Source organism: Meriones unguiculatus, chromosome 1 (genome assembly GCF_030254825.1).
Source record: "Meriones unguiculatus strain TT.TT164.6M chromosome 1, Bangor_MerUng_6.1, whole genome shotgun sequence".
NCBI classification, from domain to species: Eukaryota; Metazoa; Chordata; class Mammalia; order Rodentia; family Muridae; genus Meriones; species Meriones unguiculatus.
In genome coordinates, this window is record NC_083349.1 from 150,290,540 (window position 1) to 150,312,416 (window position 21,877).

General features: G+C 39.2%; 1 protein-coding gene across 2 annotated transcripts in view; it reads right to left on the reverse strand.

Annotated features, from left to right (window-relative positions):
* Nucleotides 1–21,877, reverse strand: part of Cntn5 (contactin 5) — a 1,228,807-nt gene that overhangs the window by 22,347 nt on the left and 1,184,583 nt on the right. For both annotated transcript variants that reach the window (XM_060369300.1, XM_060369297.1), the window contains exon 21: nucleotides 19,135–19,244. In XM_060369300.1, coding sequence (XP_060225283.1) covers nucleotides 19,135–19,244 — 110 coding nt within the window. The remainder of the gene's footprint in view (nucleotides 1–19,134; nucleotides 19,245–21,877) is intronic.

Here is a 21,877-nt window from a genome sequence, read left to right on the forward strand (position 1 = left end):
ACATATTTGTAGCGACCTCTAATTTATATATGAAGAGGGCTAGAAAAATGATCGAATCTTTTTGGCCAGTCTCCGCACAGAATTGGAAGAGCATACAGTCAAGGGAGTGAGCGTCAGAAAAATAGTTTTCTAAAATGGGAAGGCCTCATTCTGCCTTTCATATTCCGCTGGCCCCATTATTCCCAATTCCAAAGACTAGTTCGTCTCTCCTGGACTCTGAGGATATTTTGAACAGAAGAAAAAGTCCAAGTTATTTTCAAGCTAAGAAGTTGGCTGAGAAGTTTCTGGCTGAACGAACACACATTTTTCTTTTTCAGTGATGCATCTGGTTTTCTAGCTTCTGCCTCAATGTCTCTTAACCAGTTACATTATTTTAAAAGTAATTAAGTATATTTTGATATAGCTGAGTAATTAAATTAAGCACATTGCAGGTTTTTGTAAAATTACACATTTTGGATTTTGGAAGATTGAACGGATGTTTACTCAATGGCTCTGAGTAACCACTATAAAATTAAACGTCTGTAGTAAAATAACAAATGTCTGTGTTGAGAAACTGATTATAATGAGAAAAAAAAAGATTCTGCCCACCTGAATTCACACCTTGAGGTTTAGATTTCCCAGAGGGAAATGTAAGTTTTCATTACTTAATACATACAAAATAAAAAAAAGATCAAAGGAGTTATAATTAATAGTGAACTTGTAATTTTTTGCCTTGTCATGTGGAAGATAATAAAAAATGGAATGAAGTATATTATTTGTTCAGTGATTTTAAAGCTTTGGTTGGGGCTGCAAAGTAATAGCAAATCACACACACTCGATGAAGTTGGAACTTTCCTCATTGGATTTCCACCATCAGATACTGATTCCATAAACTCACAAACTTTGAGTTCCATATGTGAAACTATTCTAATGAGGTTAAAAACACCAAAAGAGATAAATATGTAGAACGCTAAACAAAAGGAAAGTACAATGATACACAGGATGTTTTGTATATAAGGAAAAAAATTAATTTAAAAAAGGTACTTAATATCAAGTTCATGAACACCCTGCTGTTTCATTACCCTCACAGGATTTTCTTCCTGTTTATGTATGTACGAAATACCTATAATTTTATTTCTTACTTTCATTCCCTGGCATTATTGTACTTAAATACCTTTCCATTTAAAAGATACCCTAACGTGCATTCATGTAACAAATAAATCATAACCATTTTCTTATTGTGGAACATTTGAATCACTTTTGTGTGTGCGCCTGAATGCAGGTATTTGGTCATATGTTGTGGGGGGCCATGTATGTGGACACGTGATGAGTGTGTGTGTGTGTGTGTGTGTGTGTGTGTGAGCATGTGGAGGCCCTAGTTTGATGTTAGGGCTCTCTTGCTTTTCCACCTTGTTCACTGAGTCAGGCTCTCTCATTCACACCCTGACCTCAGCGCTCTAGCCAATCTCTTTTGCCAGCTTGCTTGGGATCCTGTCCCTGCCTTTCAGAATTGGAACTTCAGTCAGGTGTCATAACCACCCGGCCTATGCTGTGTGCTGGGGATCTGAATTCAAATCCTTATGCTCCTGTGGCAGGCTCTCTAACCACTGAGGAATAGCCTTAGTGACCCCAACCTGCTTTTCAGAAAAGTGTTGCTCTGGCTAACTCACAGCAGGTTGCTTTTAGCAGATCATCTTAATTCCCTAGAATAGATCCCAGAAAAGAGATTTCGGGCTTGAAATTTAGGAGCAAAATTAAGCTTCTAATACAGAAATGCCACACTAGGTTTCAGAGTGTGTACTATTTGTTGTTATAGTTCAACAGAAATATATACATAAAAGAAAATGTTCATGTTGTAGACCATGGCTTTGAATCCAGAAGGCTTACACTTGAATCTTAGTTTTGGTACATGTGAGCTGCATGTGCAGCAGTTTTCTTAGCCAGTCAAGGGCTGTAAGCCTCTTCAGGAAAGCGAGCACGTGTGCTTCGGTACTCTTAGGAACCTCACTCACAGCACTTTCCTTGGCTTCCCTCTCTCTGTGCGAGGCATTCTAGTTCCTGGTGTTTAATATTTTAGAATGTTTGCTACATGTAATTCATAGTGTGTTTTTGATCCTTAATATTACTTTGATATTTTTTGTCATCTTAAAATATTTTTTTTTAATTTAAAACATAATTGACATACAGCTTTATTAATGTCAGGTAGGAAATAAAGATTTTTGGTTTCGTTGTTCAGTGTTTGAGATTTTTGTCCACATTTTTGGGTATTTCTTTTGCTGCAAATATTTTTTGTCTGTAGTTCTCTGTGTTCATGAGCTCAAATTCTTTTGTCCTTCACATCTACCATCCTCTGTATTTTCACAACACAATTTTCTGGCACGTTTACTCTGCATTTTGAGGTTATTTCTTAGGTTTTTACTTTGAAGCCTCAGTTTAAATATTTAGCAGTGTTGGGGCTGGAGAGTCTGCCTGGTGTTTAAGAGCCTTCTGCATTCCAGAGGACTCAGCTTCCATTTCCAGAACCTGCATGGCTGCTTGTAACCATTTGTAATAACAATTCTAGGAGACCTAATGCTCGCTTTTAGCTTTCCTGTGCAGCAGTCAGACATGCAACACACAGACATACATGCAGGCAAAACACCCATACACATGAAATAATAAAATAAAAATTTAAAAACATTTAACAGTATTAACTTCATATCTTATTGCTCCTAATGAATATTTTATTTTGGCTATTTGCATTCTGATTTTGATTGTGTGTTCTTCATATCCTGAGATGTTCTTAAAGTATAGGAAAAAAAAAACCTGTTTTCATTCATTTCCTGAAAACCTGGAACCATGAACTTACTTTTTTCTTTTGGGTAAGAAATTATCATCTGTCTATTATCTTTCTATTTTCTATCATCTATCTATCTACCTTCTGTCTAGCTAACTCATCTGTGATCTATCATCTATATTTTAGGTATCATCTTTCTATATAACTTCTACTACCTTTTTATCTACTATCTATCACCTAACATCTCATCTCATGGCTATCATACATTTGTCATCTATATATTCATCAGTGTATCATTTGTACTTATTATCTGTCTTATCATATATTTATCAAATAAATATAAATATATTGATCCATCATCTCTTCCTCTGTCAGCCATTAAAAGGAACTTCTTGAGCCAAACAGTGAGCTCTGAAAACATACATACAAGTAACATTAAACAGTCTGAACAGGTTATATTTAGAAATATGTGCTTATGCACATACATAGGATGTAATAAACATTAGTCAAAAACCCCATAAATTTGAAGAAGAGTATGGAAGGATATGTGGAGAAGTTTTGGGGGAGGAAAGGGAAGGGAGAAATGTGGTAATTATATTATAACTCAAAAATAAAATAAAGCCATTAAAAGAAAAAAAAATATATATATATATATATTTTAAAGAACTTCACTGGTTCATTTTTTTTATGTCTTTAAATTTTGTCATTCTATATAATTAACTGTGAATCTTACCCAACTGATTTTAAAGTGGTAAAGTATTCTAAAAACCATCTGAAGGCTCCTTCGAGTGGGCAGACTGCATCTCGGAATGGTGCCCCTTAGATGGTTGGAGAGCACTGTGCAGGTCGATGCCAGATACCCAACTGCCAGCCCAAGCCCCCACTTCTATTTTCCCTGCAACAAAGAGAAATCTCCTCAGGCCCGAGCTAAGACACAAAGCTCCATGCGCCTGGGTGCAGTTTGTTTCAGTGAAGCAAAGATAAAGGAGAGGGAGGCCAGAGGCTATTACATTGCTTGCATGAACCTAGCAAATAGGATTTTGAGGCTGGGTCATTGCACAAAGATGAAAGGAGAGGAAAACATACAAAGCTCTGTAACAGTTTTCCTTCCTGCCTCTCGCTGAGATGGCAATGGTGTTGACTTTCTCCTCAGGATTCTATGCATAGCTTAAGGCAAATCAGGAAAGCTTCGTTTATATAATTCTAGAAGATCCGCTAGTGCTGCTAAAAGCAACAGTCGTAATTAATGGAAACTGAGGTTAGAAGTCAGACATTTCACTGCTGATCTATTGATTCTTCACCTGCACCAGCATTTTAAAAAATACTCTAACCTTTCCTTGACCAAAGCTGGAATTGCCTCTATGTGCCTTTGCCTTATGTAGCATTCATTCAACATCAGAATGCCTTCTATCTAGAGCTGCAGAGTCCTGAACCTGCGAAACGTGATCTCCACAGAAGACACATTTGTCTTGCACGGCAAAGGCCAGCTTGCCTCAATTTAGTCTGTCTGCAGCTTCCTCATCTCCTGATTTTTGTATTAAGTATAGTGTTAAATTGGTTCTTCACAGTCGATACTTTGAGATGGGCTGGCAGCCAGTGTGATTAGATTACATGAATATTAGTTGCTTTGTGGCCACAGGTAATTTTATCATAAAGGATACAATTTAATGAATTAAATAAGATAAATAAACAATGATTAGTTAGAGTTTGAATATTTATGAGACAATGGAATAGTGATTAGTGGATACGAAGTGAGGAAGTTGGAAATGTGACATGAATACCAATGGCATTACTCTCTAAATCAATTTGTATTTATGTTTCTGAGATGCTGCTTTTACTGTCTAAAAAACAGTGAAAAATATTGGCTGCACACAAAGTTGAATTTGTTTTTGATCTATGTATTTCGGGATAGGCATTAGTTTTCTTCCATTCTTTACCCTTTTTACTAGATTTTATTTAGAACATTTTTTTTATTTTATTATTATTATTTTTTTATCAGTTACATTTTATTAACTCTGTATCCCAGCCGTGTCCCGATCCCTCATTCCCTCCCAGTCCCTCCCTCCCTCCCTCATCTCCAGCGTGCCCCTTTCCAAGTCCACTGATGGGGGGGACCTCCTCCCCATTCATCTGATCCTGTTTTATCAGGTATCTTCAGGACTGGCTGCAAAGCCCTCCTCTGTGGCCTAACATGACTGCTCCTCCCTTCGGGGGTGGGGAGACCAAAGAGCCAGTCATTGAGTTCCTGTTAGAAATAGTCCCTGTTCCCCTCACTTTGGGAAACCAATTGGTTACTGAGCTACCACAGGCTACATCTGAGTGGAGGTTCTAGGTTATATCCATACATGGTCCTTGGTTGAATGTCAGTCTCAGAAAAGACCCTGTGCCCAGATATATTTGGTCCTTGTGGAGCTCCTATCCTTTCCCCAGCAGACTAACTTCCCTTCTTTCTTATGATTCCCTGTACTCTGCCAAAGGTTTGGTCATGAGTCTTTGCTTTGAAAACACTGCTAGTTAGAGTCTTTCAGATGCGCTCAGTAGACTCCTGTCATAGGTTCAATGCACATCCCATCTGTCTTTCTAAACGAGGATTGATCATCTTACCCCATGCCCGCTCAATTGATTATCTTTTTTAGGTGTATAAATTTCATTATGTTTAACATATCTTATAGGTCTATATAAGTGAGTATATCCCATGTTTGTCTTTCTCCTTCTGGGATATTTCACTCAGAATGATCTTTTCTAGATCCCACCATTTGCCTGCAAATTTCATGATTTCCTCCTTTTTGATTGCTGAGTAGTATTCCATTGTGTAAAAATACCACACTTTCTGTACCCATTCCTCCGTTGATGGACATCTGGGTTACCAGAAAGGAAGAGGTCAAAGTGTCACTATTTGCAGATGATATGATAGTATACATGAGCGACCCCCAAAATTCAACCAGAGAACTCCTTCAGCTGATAAACACCTTCAGCAAAGTGGCAGGATACAAAATCAACTCGAAAAAATCAGAAGCCCTCCTATATACCAAAGACAAAAAGGCTGAGAAAGAAATTAGGGAAACAACACCCTTCACAATAGCCACTAATAACATAAAGTACCTTGGTGTGACTCTAACCAAGCAAGTGAAAGACCTGTTTGAGAAAAACTTCAAGTCTCTGAAGAAAGAAATCGAAGAAGATATCAGAAGATGGAAAGATCTCCCGTGCTCATGGATTGGTAGGATTAACATTGTGAAAATGGCCATACTGCCAAAAGCAATCTACAGATTCAATGCAATTCCCATCAAAATACCAACTCAATTCTTTACAGACCTTGAAAAAAAGATTCTCAGCTTCATACAGAGAAACAAAAAACCCAGAATCTCCAAAACGATCCTGTACAACAACAGATCATCTGGAGGTATCTCCATCCCTGATCTCAAGCTGTACTACAGGGCAATAGTAATAAAAACTGCATGGTATTGGCATAGAAACAGAAAGGAGGATCAATGGAACCACATAGAAGACCCAGAAATAAATCCACACACCTATGAATACTTGATATTTGACAAAGAAGCCAAATCCATTCAATGGAAAAAGACAGCATCTTCAACAAATGGTGCTGGACCAACTGGATATTTAGAACATTTTAAATCTTATTTTCATTATGTTTATTTACTTTGTACATGCACACATGCAAGCCTGCAAACTTGAGAGTGTGTGTGCGTGCTCACTCATGTGCTGTGGCAGGAAGAGGTCAGCTTGAGGGGGTTTGTTCTTTTCTCCCATCGTGTGGATGCCGGGAAACAAGCTCTTGTCATCAGACTTGGCAGCAGACACATCTACCTACTGAGCCATCTCTCTGGCTCTCTTTACTAATATTAAAAAAAAAAACACAGTGAATAAGAAAATTCTGGAAGTATTTTATTATCTTTCCTACGGTGCTTAAATAAGCTTAATGAGATAATCTACACCTCCAAGAGACTTTTAATATATCTTAATGAAATTAAAGAGGAAGTTTTGACTTGAATGTTAATGTTTTAGCTAGAAAAATGCTCATCTTGAAAGAATTGTGCACTTATTACTAAATGATGTACCTATTATATGATGCCTTAAACGCAATCTTTGACAAGTATTTCTTAGTAAAAGATCAGAAGTAAGACTCAGTGATGCTGAGGAATACACAAAAGAACTTTCTATACCAAGTAAATTGGAATGAAGGGAACATTAATGACTGGTGTGGGATTTAGTGACTTAGAAAACATGAAACATGAACATAAAACATAAAACATAAAAACATGAACAGTCAAGGTTAGTTCCTTGGAAAGTTTTGGAACTTTTGAAAAGTACCAGACTGAGCTTAATCAAATTGGGGAGAAGGAAAAAGGAGTGAGGGAGGAAGCAGGGAGACAAAGGTTATTGGTGGAACTGAGTAACTTTGCTGATCTGAGTTATTATAGAGACACCAAAAATGAGAAGCGTGGTTACACAAATTCTACCCAAGATGGGAATTAAAACTCTTCACAAACAGGCTCAAGTGGTCAAAGCCATACAGGACTCTTCCTTGAGAAGCTGGAGCTGTGACAGGTCCTGTCTGTTATGTGGCTGATTCCTTTGAGGGATCTCATTCCTCTAGTCCTGCTGGCTCTGGTGAGAAAGACTCGGGTACCCTTTCCAGCCAGAGACATGCCTGGGAAGGTTGCGATAGAAAAAGCAGCTTGGAACAGAAAGGATATTCGGGTAATGAAGGAAGCACAAGAATGACAAGATGCCCAAATGTGAGTTACATTCTGCTGGCATCCTGGGCTGACGTGTAACCTGTACTTGCTCAGGGAGGAGTGTGGTGTGTTGGGAAGGGGAGAAGGTGGAGGCTAGATCATGTTGGAGAAAGCTACTTCAGACTTTTGTCTTGAGCTTGCTACTTTTGGGCTTCATAAAACTAAACAGCTCTCATTTTTTTTTTTTTTAATGTTTCCAATTCCATCTTCAGATCTTGAACTTGCCTCTGGCAATGCGACCTTGCCAGGACACAGAGGAAGTGGATCCAGGCAGTCCTGATGAGACTTGATAAGCTATGGGCAGATGGCAGAGGAGGAGAACTCCCCTTTCAGTGGATGAGGGGAAGGAGTTGAGAGGAAGAGGGAGGGAGGGTGAGACTGGGAGAAGTTGGGGGAGGCTTCAATAAGGATATATAATATATAAATTGTAAAACAAATTATAAAGTAAAAAAGAAATATATATCTTGAAAAGAAAAAAAACTAAAAGTTCTCTGCTTAGGTAAAGAAACAATTTTGGTGAAGAGGAAGCCTACAGACTGGGAAAGAACTTTTGATAGCTGTACATCTGGCAGAGGATTAACACAAGTCAAAGAAGCAAATGATGCATTCGGAACTGGGCCTGGAACCTGAACAGAGAGTTCTTAGAAAAAGAAAAACAAATAATGGCTAAGAAATACCTAAAAAAAAAAAAAAAAAACAACCCTGTTCATCTCGTTAGCAAATTAAAACATCTTTGATTTTCACCTACCTCACTCAAAATGTCAAAGATAAACAAAACAACCTATAACAAATGCTTGAGTGATTTGTTGTGAGGCAAAAGGAACCCTCACCCACTGTTGGTGGAATCATAAACTGCCACAGTCACTCTTGAAATCAGTATGACAAATTCTCAAAGAGCTAAATATAAATTTACCATATGACCCAGTTATACCACTCCTTGGCATATGCCCAAAGGAATGCACATCCTTTGCCATGGATGCTCGCTCAGCCAATGCTCACTGCTGCTCTATTCACAATAGCTAGGAAGGGGAAACAACCTAAACGTCCTTCAACTGATGGATGGATGATGAAACTATGGTACATGTGCACTATGGAAAGTGAGTGTGCTCTTCAACTCAGGGGTCCCCAGGAAGCAGAAAGCTAGTGGTCTAAAAATGTTTGTAGTTCAAGAATGCATTGTGCATACTTTTAAAAGATTTATTGTTGATCTACGTGTTTTGGGGCACTCGTGTGAGCAGGTGCATGTCTGGAGGCCAGAGAGGGCGCTGGATTGCCTCAGCCACCACTTTCCATTTATTCTTTAGAGGTGCTGTCTTCTGTTGAGTCTATGTCTCAGGGTTTCTTGGCTTGGCTAGAAGCCAGCATGGTCCAGCAATCTGTTTGTTTCTGCCCACCTTGGACCCAGGGAGTTGCAGGCATGTAAGGGATGTCTAGCTTGTTACATGATGTTGAGATCAGACTTCTAAAGAATACACAAACATTTTTAACCACTGAGCTAGCTCTCCACCTTCCATTTTAGTGTGTTATCCTTGATGAAACAAACAATGTAACTGCTGGTATTCGCTTCTAAGTAACGGGATTAAATGCAGTTATCCGTAAAATGGATTATTATTTCTCATCTGGCAACTGTTTATGTGAGTGTCTAGGGCATAGAAATGAAAGATACTATTTGTATCAAACATGTTTAAGAATTTCAATTTTTTTTTCACAATACAAAGTTAAATCTTAACTTAAAACAAAATATTTATATATAGCATAAAAACAATATAGTGATAAGTCTTGGGATGTAGCTCAGTTGTTAAGGTGCTTGCATCCCTAGTGCCACATAAACTGGGATTGGTAGGAGAAGCCTGTGATCCAGGAACTCAGAGGGTGAAGCCAAGAGGATCAGAAGTTCACGGTCATCCTTGGCTACACAGCAAGTTCAAGGCTAGCTTGTAGTACATAAGACCCTGTCTCAAAAAAACAAAGAAACAAACAAATTCATAGTGGTAAGTCTAAGAAGAGATTTGCAGATCCTTTTGGTACTTTTTGGGCAAGTATATCAGCCAAATATTTGAATAGTATTGTAAATCACTTGGCATAGAGAATTTCCTCCATGTAGCCCTTTATGTAGCACAGGTGAAAGAAAACTGAGATTCATGATTGGTTGCTCTCTAAAAGAATTCATTGGAATTGTCTTTCAGTAGCCCCAGGAAGCTTTGGGTTACACAGCTGAAATATTAGGTTTTTCTTTTGTTTGTTTGTTTTGTTTTTGTTTTTGGTCTACTGATTTTTGAAAAACAGCAACAACAAAAACAGTTCTATTTGCTTCACAATCTATGAAAATACCCAAAGAAGGAAACCTAACAATAATGATATGACAGGGACTATTTCTGACATGAACTCAGCGGCTGGCTCTTTGAGACCACCCCTCCCCCTCCCCCCCAGGGAGGAGCAGCCTTGCTAGGCCACAGAGGAGGACATTGCAGCCAGTCCTGAAGAAACCTGATAAGCTAGGGTCTGTGGACTTGGAAAGGGGCAGGGAGGAGATGAGGGAGGGAGGGTAGGGTTGGGAGGAATGAGGGAGTGGGCTACAGCTAGGATAGAAAGTTAATAAACTGTGTCTAATATTAAAAAATAAAATAATAATAATGGCATGAAAACCATTTGGTTTATATCAGAAGCCACAGAATTTCAGAAAAGACGAATTGGCATCTTTTCACAGTCTAGTTTTTTTTTTTTACTCTTATTTTTACATAATTGTAATAAAAAGCACAGAGAATGTGCAAAACAAAGGCCACCCACACACCATATGGAAAAGAAAAACTCTTTGTCTTAGCCCTTTGCAACTGGCTTTGTTTCAGCTTCTTCCCTTTAGCTTATATCTGCAATTCCATTTTCACTCCCTCTCCTGATAGACAAATTGAGTGCAATCTGCCTATCACGGGTTATTGTCAGACAGTAGCAAGGCCCATTTGTTTTCATCTTCTGCTTTGATGATTAGCGTCCAGATCATAAAATAAACAACAACAATCAGGTCGCTTCTTCCCTTAAGAAATCTCCACCACAACTTATTTTATAAAGCACAGCACAGTTGGAATCTTTCTAGGCAATCAATAAGCTGAAATGGCTTTGGTGACAAGTCTGAAATGAACTCCTAAGTGGCAGATTCCCCGGAAGCTTAAGAGCGAACACATATAAGTGCCGCACAAAGCCCAAGAAGAGGGTCGCTAGAGCTGCCATTTAGCGACCAGTGCTAAATGGGATGAATTGTCACATCTTCTGTTTTCTTCTCAATAAGCACCAAAATCTTGGCACTCAGCATCCGTCTCTATACCAAGAAGTTGCACTATTGCTTTCTCACTATCAAAATGACTATACACACACACACACACACACACACACACACACACACATACACACACACAGTATAGTTAAAAATTCTCTTATAATTGGGAGACATAAAATAGCTGCCATAAGCTTGGCAATAATGGGAGATTTTGTTCCCTAGGCAAAGGCATAATATATTTTTTAAAAGAAAAAAATTGTATCTACTGGAAATAATCCCTCTTTCTATTCTATCTAGCAAATAACCTTTTTTTTTTTTTAATTTAGGAAAATGGGGAGTATTTTCAGGACAGAAGTATATACTCCTGCATACAGAAACAAACTTTTGGAGGGTGCTCATATGGATTTAACCTCACTGTTTCTTGAAGGTCAAGATGTTATAGAATCTTAGGGTAGCTGTGGACTTAAAAATTCTATTGTTATTATGGTGTTTGTTCATGTTAGTTTCCCATAAACTTCTCCAGCATTAGACTGGGCTCTTTGAGGTGAGGATTGGGAGGACCTGGCCCAACACTGCTTTTAGTGAAGGGATGGAAGAAGGAAGCAATTTAGATAGTATTTCCACCATTCCTGAAAACCTTCTTCTAGACCTTGAGAAACCAGAGAAAGATGATGGGACTTGGCCTTATCTCTTACTCTATTTTCCTGCCAGGGTGACATCTGCTTTGAATTTGCAGGCTCATAAAAGTCCTGATATGCTCTTGGAAGCGTGAGGGATGCTGCTCTAGGATTTGGGGATTATCATTCACTGGACACTTGAATGCTGGTGAGTTCATAAATTCAAGACAGAACCTAATAATTCATTTGCATGGCCCAGAGACAGACATGGTATTCCAGATGGGAAGGTCATGGTTATTCATGAATTGGAGTTGTTCAATAGATACACCCCGTTTCCAATTTTCAATCAAACAACATATCACGAACTAAAAATCTCAACATGCCTCTATGATTGTGTTTCCTAAATTCAGTCTTTATAGCTATAAAATTTCAAACAACTTGTAAAGGACTAGAATTTTCAAATGAGCTGTTCTATGAGACTATTAACACAAAATTATTGAAGCTTTAAAAAATACTAGAGACACTGATGTGTGTATTTGAGATTTCAGAAAATGTGATTTGCCTTAAATGTGAGGGGGCCAATCTTAGAAGCTCATTGAAAGCTCAGTTGATATTTTTATGTACCTAATTGTGATGATTAGCAATATCTATGAATGAATCACAAAGACATAGGAAGAGATGATATTGCTACAGTGACCTCAAGTTTCTTACTACTAAGTAAGTTTCCTAAGAGGCTGAGAACTAGCTCCATTATGGCCTTGTCTATCTGTCCTTCTTTCCTTCCTTTGTTCTTTTGTTCCTTCTTTCCTTCCTCTTTCTTTTTCCTAAATAAGGTCTTAGTTCGTAGCCCTGGCTATAGCTCGCCTGGTACTCCCTATACAGTCCAGGCTACCCTCAAGAGTGATTAGTTAATTTATTAACAAAAACCAGTGAGTTTGATTGGGTCAAATAGTTAATATCTTTGAAAAAGTTAATTGCAAATGGAAGTTAGCTTAAGTCAAAATGCTTGCTCTATTATTCCTTAAACCAATTAACATGTAATGGTAGCGTCCTCATGGCACAAAAACACATGTGAGTAGTGTATTGACAGATGGTATCAGGGAAACTTAGACTGATACTCTTATTGCTACTCTGTATAGGTTCATCAGGGGAAAATGAGAAAACCAGATCACTAGTGAAAGGAGTTACCTGGCATTAGGCCCACAACCTCACTTTATGACTGTAACAAAACTCAAAACACAAAAACTAAACCCGAACTCAAGAAAATGGAAATCACCTTACTTGCCAGAGTGGGACTTGATTTATCTTGTTTTGTTTTGTATTTATGGTGGTTTGAATAGGTATGGCCTCCATAGACTCATGTGTTTGAATGCCTGACTCATGGGGAGTGGTGGTGTTAGGAGGTATGTGTGGCCTTGTTGGAGTAGGTGTGGCCTTGTGAGAGGAAGTGTGTCACTGTGGGGGCAGGCTTTGAGGTCTCCTATGCTAAAGCTCCTCCCAGTGTGGAACACAGTCTCCTGCTGCCTGTGGATCAAGATGTAGAACTCTAAGCTCCTCCAGCACCATGTCTGCCTGCACACTGCCATGCTCTCAGGCATAATGATAATGAATTAAACCACAGAAAGTTTAAGATAGTCCCAATTAAATGTTTCTTTGTTTGTTTGTTTAATAAGAGTTGCCTTGGTCATGGAGTTTCTTCACAGCAATGGAAATCCTAAGACAGTGTTGTTTTTTGAGAATCTTACAACGGGACTGTAAACTCTTACCAATCTGACCATTAACTCAAAATCTTCCATCTTAGCAAGTACCAGCATGCATAGTGAGGATGTGAATTTTATAAGGGTTCCTACCTTTGTCCATTTTACTTCATGATTTAGCATCAATACTGCGCCTGTGCATGGTGGGAAAGTCCATAAATGTTTGCTGGATAAGTAACTAAATAATGAATGAGGCCAGACAAAACATCCGGAGTGTGAGACCAAAATCTGAGGCCAAAATCTAACTGACAACTTAGAATCACAATTTGAGGTAGGTGGCAATCAGGTTCAGGAGCACTTACAGTCTGGGGCAGAGAGTTGGGGAGTCAGAGGCCAGCGATGGTGCCTTGGCTAAGGAGATGGGAAAGGTTATCGGACCTTATGGGTCTTGGTCTCGTGTCAGTACTGTTTCTTCCCGATCTTTGCCAACGGTGGCCTTCCTCAGTCACTTAGGAAAGGCTTGAACGTGAAACTGCGAAGGTTGCAGTGTCAAGTGAGTCACCAGCGAGTTCAAGCTTGTTTGTTGACTGAGATGTTGTTTATTAAAGCAATATCATATATTGGTCAAGTACGTGTTTAATGAGAAACATGGAAGGATGTGAGTCTGTGCATGTCATGTCTTGCTCACAAATGGGGAATCTCTAATACAAAGGTATGCTCTTTAAGCTGCTGGCGAGTGTGGCTAAAATAGTTTCCTGGGTTAATTAGGCTTATGTTGAAATCTTTGATGCAAAAATATGCTCAGATGTTTAGTCTTGTTCACAATGATTATTGTTATAAAGACTGGAGTTTTGGCTCTTGAAAACATGGAAACACCACGATGTTGGGGGCGGGGGCGCTCAGATGGTTTCACAACATGGGAAAGGTGATCGTGGTAGAGGTCTGAAAGGAGGTCACCTCTTCCTAAGTTACTGCACTAGTCATTGTTGACACAGCAGTAGTGCTATGGGGATGAATGTCTATATCTGAAATAATTGAAAACTGAATTGCCAACGAGAGAGGTACTGATCACTTATTCACTGACAAGTTCTTAGCCACCCGATCTCAAGCAGCCCTAAGCCAAGCCAACCCCCTCCTTCTGCAATCAGCACAGCGTCAAACTTCCATTACCTGCCGCCTTGCTGGTCCTGCCTTTTTAGGGAAGCTTTGTACCATCTGAGCGCAAGGTCCTCCTCCTCCTTCTTCTGCTCTTCTCTATCCTTGAAACATTCCCTTCAGAGGTTTTTACTTAATTACATGGTTTTCAGTGACACTTCTACGCCTTTAGCCCTAATCTCTCGCTTAGACTCTAAGCTCCCATAGCCTACGGCCCAAGCGAGCGACACCCTTGAATTTCCAACAGAAACCCCAAGCCTAATTCGGACAAAACAGAACTCCTAATTCCCTACCTGCAAATCTGTTGTTCTCTCTCCCTTGTTTTTTGAAAAATGGCACAATTTACTAATATAGCAATGTGGAAACAGTCATTTCTCTCCTGTCAACAAATTCTGCCAGCCCTCTTCTAAAACCCTGCACTTTGCAGCACTTCGCAGAGGCCTCTGTCTAATCACCCCAGGATGGGCTTCCGGGCAGTAATCTCCTAATGTTCTCTCCTTGGTCTTTTCCATTCCCTTTTCCACTCTTCACATAAAAGGAGGAGCTATTCTTAAAAATGTGAATCCTACTTCAAGCCTTCCTGTCTTCCTGTCTTATTTCATTGCTGCAATGAAATACGCAGGAGAAGCAGTATTAAGGAAGGACGATTGATGTGGGGTCACCCCTGAAGACTACAGTCTACCACTGTGGGGAAAGCCTTGTGGCAGGAGCTCGAGGCAGCTGCTCACGCTGCTTTGGCAGTCAGGGTGCAGAGAGCTATGTGTGCGGGCGTTCCGTTCACTTTCATCTTTTCATGCAGTCTGGAAGGCCAGGCCCGTAAAACGGTGCAGATCCTGTTCCGCATGAGTCCTCTTCGTCAACACCTTCACAGACACGCCTAGAATTGTGCTTTCATGGAGATCCTAAATCTAGGATCTCCTCCTTCCGCGGGAAGATTGCCCACTCACTCTCCTCTCAGGTTCCTACACAACCTGGTGTATGTCCAGCTGCCCACTTCTAATTTCACGCGTTCCAATGCCCCTGACACCCTCCCTCTGCTTCTTTCTGTTCTTTAAAGGGGCTAAATTTGCTCTACCTTTAACACGTGTTTTTTTTTTTAATCTTAAAACAAAGTTTTTAATATCATATGTTTTGATCATGTCTTTCCCCCTTTCCCAAATTCTCCCAGGTCCTCCCTCACATGGCTTTCACCCACTTTCATGTTCTCTCTCTCCTTTCCAACTTCTGCTACACAAACAAGAAAGAAAATGAAAACAATCAAACAAACACAGTAAGATAAAAAGTACCCACACAAAACTAAAAGTGCCCAATAAAAACCCGAAGTCCGTTTTTTGTTGGCTTGGTGTCAACAAAAGCTGATTTTAAGAGGAAGCTGATTTTCGCTCTCCTACAAGGCATCATTTGCAAATAGCTTCTTGGATACCGGTGGGATTTTGTATTGACTTTTGTCTATGCTGGGATTTTAATCTTGTCCTTATCTCATTTACTTGGTGATTTGTTTACATTAAATTACTAATCTTTAAATTAGTCTTTCTCCATTACTTTTAACATTCATAAAACCCAATCTTTCATATTTACACGTTGTAACTAAAAAAAAAAAAAGGGAGGAGCCCCAATGAAGTTTAGTAACTTGGAACTTTACTTATTGAAGGGAAATTTTGAATTGTGGTTAGAAAAGTAAGGCACAACACAGATGCAGCTATATAAAATCAAAACCAGTCTTACTGATTTTGGTAATAGAGGCTCTTGATTCAAATTTTTGTATTGTTAGAATACATGATCAGAATCCTAGTGTTATTAGACATAGTTGGGATACGGCAGGGTCAGAATAAAAGATGTGGAGAGAAGAAAAAATACATGTAAGACTGAGTCATAATTATTGATTTTTTTGCTGACATTTTTAGCAGAAGAAATGTGTGGGGATAAGAGGAGAAGAGTCTTGGGTGGACAGAGGTGCATCTGGTTTTAAGGTAGGAAGAATGCAGATAAAAGAGGTGAGTGGGCATACTCTTATTATATCACAGATAGTCTCTAGTTGGCCTGTGACTATCCAGGGATGAGACAGAAGAAATGAAAGCCATGCTTGATTATATTTTGCTTAAAATTAACAGGTAATGTTATATTTGGCCATTGAACTTTACGTTTTATTTATTTTCTGATTAAAACATTAAGGGCTTTATTTTCTATTTAGCAAGATGTTGACATTTTTCTTGTAACGAGCTTTTTTCCATTTTCATGCATATATGGTGCACTGGCTAATCTTATGTAAACTAGACAGAGGCTAGATTCATTAGAGAGAAGGGAACTGCAGCTGAGAAAATATCTTCGTAAAGTCAGGCTATACACGCGTGGAGGACATTTCCTTATTTAGTGATGCCTGGGAGAAAGCCTGCCCCATTGTGGGCAGTGCCATCCCTGGGCCTGGGTTCAAAAGAAGAAAGCAGGCTGAGCAAGTCAGTAAGCAACACCATGGCCTCTGCATCAGCTCCTGTCTCCAGGTTCCTGCCCTGCTTGAGTACTCATCCTGACTTCTTTTGATGATGTACAGTGATATGGAAGTGTAAGCCAAATGAACCCTTCGTCCCGAGCTTGCTTTGATCATGGTATTGCATCAGAAGGATAGTAGCCCTCCCTAAGACATGTCGCTTGTCTGTGTGTATGCATGTCTGGTATACATGTATGTGTGCACGTATATTTGGAGGTGAGGAATCGCTCTTTCACCTTGCTCAGTGAGGTAGAATCTTTCACTGACATGTTGCTAGTCAGCTCTGGTGTCACCATCTCTGCCTTTTGGGTCGGTCACCATAGCCACTCAGCATTGACACAGATTATGGGGATGTGAAGTCTGGTCCTCATGTTTCTGCTGTAAGTGTTTTATACATGGAGTCAACTTCTCAGCCCATAATTCCTTGTTTTTAAACTTTATTTGATAACGTAAAGCAGAATAAATGTTACTGTGCTCATGGAGCCTCTCCTGTTTAAACTTTCAGAATTTGTGTTAATTAAGTTTTTAAAAATACAACCACAGCGTCGATCCTGCCAGAATCTGTCTCATCTTGGTCAGCTTGTAATTGCTGAGGACATTCCATTTCATGGCTGTGAAAACTTGTCATTCAGAATGAGACAGATTGAACAGACATTGCACTCTGACATGTCTGTGTTTCACATGATCCTCACTTTCAGCCTTGACCAGCAAGACTCTGACTTCTCCCAGCATGCCGTTCATCTCTGCCATACCCATCTGGAGATCTGACACCTCATCTTTCTGTGAATGTTTTATTTTGTGCCTGAAAAATCTTCCTGTGTTGTTCATGGCTGGCCTTCTCAGCAGGCATGTGCCTGGTTTGGACTTTGCACTTGGTTTGGACTTTGAAATTTTGAAATTCTTATCAGCATTTGTATCACTGGAACATTCTTAACCTCTTGAAATTTCTCTTCAGGCTTCTGAATTTTTTTTTCAGTGTCTCTCTTAGAGCTTATTTGGTCAGACCCTTCTCCTTTATTGATCTCCAGGTCATAGGATACCATAGGGCTTAGTTTCTTTATTTCTAAATATCTTCTTGATCAGTATTCAGTGACCCCAGCCAATATAAGATGAAAATATCATTTATAATCCAGGCGCAGTGGCATATACTTGTAATCTCAGCACACAGGGAGGCAGAGGTAGGTGGATCTCTATGAGTTCAAGGCCAGCTTGGTCTACAAAACGAATCCAGGACAGAAAAGGCTACACATAGAAACCCTGTCTCAGAAAAAAGAAAGGAAGAAAGAAAAAAAGAAAGATAAGAAAAAGAAAGAAAAAGAAAATATCCTTTGTATACTGGTGATTCTTCAGACTGATAGTCTGCCAGTCCTTAATATTCTAGAAATGAAGGCTGGGATGTATTTTAGTTTCTAGACTGCCTGATTAGCATGTTCAAACCCTGGTTTTGGTTCCTAGTACTACATAAGTAGTGTGGGGTGGTGTAGACCTGTAACCCCAGCACTTCAGAGGTAGAATGGGATCAATAGTTCAGTGTCATCTTCAGCTACTTAATGAGCTGAAGCCAACTGGATAATGCATAAACTCTCGTCTAAAACAACAACATATAACATAACAGCAACAACACTACAACAAATATCAGCGAGAAATAAAGACTTACAAAGTCTAACATCCAAAACAAAATTCTGGACTTCTCTGTGTTATTCACCGAGTGTGTTGGGTCATAAGGCCTGAGCTTATCATTAATTTCTTTTCCATAGCCCTTATCTGATTCACTATTAAATTGTATCTTTCTTCCATTTGACATAAAGGTCCCTTCTTATTAGTTCCAGAAAACTGCACCCTCACTGACCCCTGCTTAGACCAACTGTGGCTCTGTACTTCTGGGCTCTTCCCCGTGTCTGTTCTCTCCACTCTGCACCAAGAGGCTCTTAATAGAAGGCAGGTCTTTGTATGGCCACTCCGCTGAAAACCTTTTGGAACTCTCCCTGTACTCAGGCTAGACTACTCAAGCTCACAGGTATTCCATATCCATGAGCAGACTAAAGCCTGTTTGATTTCACTGAATTATTATTATGGCATGTTCATGATAATAAAGATGCCACTTCTGTCTTAAAATAGTAAAAATAAGTAAATACCCGAACCACAGTTTCTTTGTTTGTTGAAAACTTCATTTTATTTCCTTTTCTATGTTTGTCCAGTGGTGTAGAGACTACAGGAAATAAGCCAGCTAATGAGAAGCAAAATAGTTGTTGGGAGAACATTGTTTCTTTCTTTCTTAACACAGAGCCAAGTTTCAAAGGAATATGATTTTAGTGAAGCATCATCGAACCATCTGTTTAGCAAGACACATTGCCAGCAAAATCAAAGGCCTATTTTCAATAATTCTTTCCATACCTCAAATCCCTGCGGCCTTCCGAGACTCTCCTTAACATGTTTCCATGCAACAAGAATCTCTGACACGGACACACTGGTAGCCTTGACATCGGTAGGAGCAGCAGTGGGTTCTGTAGGAAGAAAAATGGAAGTAATAAGCCACAGCCACCCTGTGTCATCTCTGGCAATCACTGCTCCAGGGTCTCTCAGCTGCTTGTCTTTCTGACTTAGTTTTGATTGATGTGCTTTGAAGTTACGAAAAAAAAATTCAAGAAGTGATCTGTTTGTTTTTCAGGGTTAGATCAATTTATATTATAGTCTTACTAATAACCAGTGGCCAACCTAGTTATGGTGAGGAGACAGTCTTTTATCCTTGAATCAGGGAGGATATCCTCTGAAAAAGTGAATGATCTGACTTAAGTTGTCGGACACTCCAGTCAAACAACAAAGACAATCAGCTGGGATTGGTGTGTTTGTCTATTTGTTTATTTGCTTTCAGGGCTAAGTTATGGAAGCAGCCTAGCTATCCAACAACAGAGAGATGGGAGAATATGGCATACATTCATAATGGAATGTTTTTCAGCCGTAGAGAAGTTTTGTCATTGTCAGTGAAATATTTATAACTAGAGATGATCATGCTAAGTTAATTAACTCTGTCCAAGAAAGACAAATATCACATATTTCCCCTCATTTATAAGGTCTAAACTCATAAAAACATGAAGGCATGAAAACTAAAGGAAATTCTCTGAGAAATAATGGAGACTCTGTCTCCTTTTTCTCCCCTACACTCTTTTCCCTTCCTTACCACTCGAAAGGAGAGTCTCAGAAGGGGAGAGAGATAGTACGTGGGAAAGGGGAAGATAGTCGGATATGGGTGAATATGCTCAAAGTACATGACATACATGTGGGAAGATGACCTTATGCAACACTGCATAATGAAGCAAATGCTGCAGGCGATTTGCCTTTAAAAATTATAGTCATTGTGAGTATATAAAGTGTGCATGTGCTCCAAAACATGACAAGTTATCCTGGTAGTATGTATAGTTTCAGTGTTTCTATGTTGGAGTTAAAAATTGAACAAACACCACCAAACCCCCCTACTGGTATTTATCCACTACGTGACAAATTGTTTTGGCCCCTTTAAATCCCATGTTCTCTCATCTGTACTATAGGAGTAAGAAAAGCCATATCAAAGACAAGAATGGTGATACACCCCTGTGACTCCTGCACTACAGAGGGTGAGATAAGAGGCTCACAAGTTCAAAGCCAGCCTGTTCTACATAGTGAGCACAACATCAGCCAAAGTTTCACAGCAACAGCCTGGCTGAAATATAGAAATCACCAACAAAGTATGATGTTATATACTTTAAGATTTAGTCTTCATTGGAGCAATGCATCCAGAATGGTTAGTGTTATAGTTAGCAATATTCATTCACAAAAATATTGTGGTAATAGTATATTTACCTTGTGTAGTCCAAGAGGGGGGGGTCTAAGTTTCATTAGGTATCTGTGCAACAAGACTCCATTTCCATGGTAATGGAGGAAATGAGTTATGTGTCCTGATATTTAAAAGGTGTGCACTGGCTTTTATGACAGGTGCAGGGAGAGTAGAAGAGTCCACGAAGGTCTCAGTGTTGCTGCTCAAACCCACCTCTCCATTTGTTTCTATGCTCAGTGACCTTTCACAGCATTTTTCCCCCTAAAACACAATGCCTGACTGACATCCATCAAGAAGTGCATTTTCTTTGACACCATATGCTATATGAGCAAGGAAATATTTCTAGCTTTGACATGGCTGAATCATAAATACTGTCACAAACACATGTTAACTGAAATGGAAGGATAAAGGCCACAGATTAGGTTGAACAGTCGTGTACAGATTATTACATAAAAATCCTATGCTATAAAAACTGGAAAGACTTTTGTACTAACTTCACAATGATCTCCCCCACCCCAATTCTGTAAACCATACGACAAAGACACAATTCTAAAGAACACCTTTCAAAAGGCATTATGAGGGACCTGAAATAAGTATAACTATTTTCTGAAATCTGTGCTTAGCTGTGAGAAAGTGGTCACACATATATCTGGAGAGTTTTGAATATAATCCCAACAATGGAGAGGAGAGAGTGGTGGATCAGAGTTCAAGACTGGGCACACAGTGAGTTCCTGGCTAGCTTAGGATAGATGAAATCCATATCTAAATAAAAAAACACTAAATAAGTAAATAAATAAACAAATGCATTCAAATATGTCTGTTTATGCCTGTAAAATGGGTCTTTTTAAAACAAAAGACTTTTTCAAATATTCTTTTTGTAGTATGTGGTGGTTTTCTTTTAGCAAATCTCATATTAAAATTCCCATGTGAGGATTGGAGAGGACAGAGGAGCTGAGTTTGGTATTCAGTACCTACACCAGGCAATTTAAAACTCCCCATAACTCTAGCCCTAGGAAGTCTGACACCCTCTTCTGGATTCCTTGAGTACTGCACTCACATATAAATACACACACACACACACACACACACACAGATTTGATTTTTTTTTATTTTTTTATATTAATGACAAGTTCACAGATTTGATTTTAACACACAAAGTAACATTGATTCCTGCACTGTATCAATTGTGATTCCTCGTTCTGACAACCTCTAAACATCTTTTCTATTTCCTTTGCTCACTGGTGTCCCATGTACTGCTCTATAATCTATTTTTCATCTATTCAATCTTTTCTTAAAAGAGAAGAGCTTCTATTTCATTCTAGAATC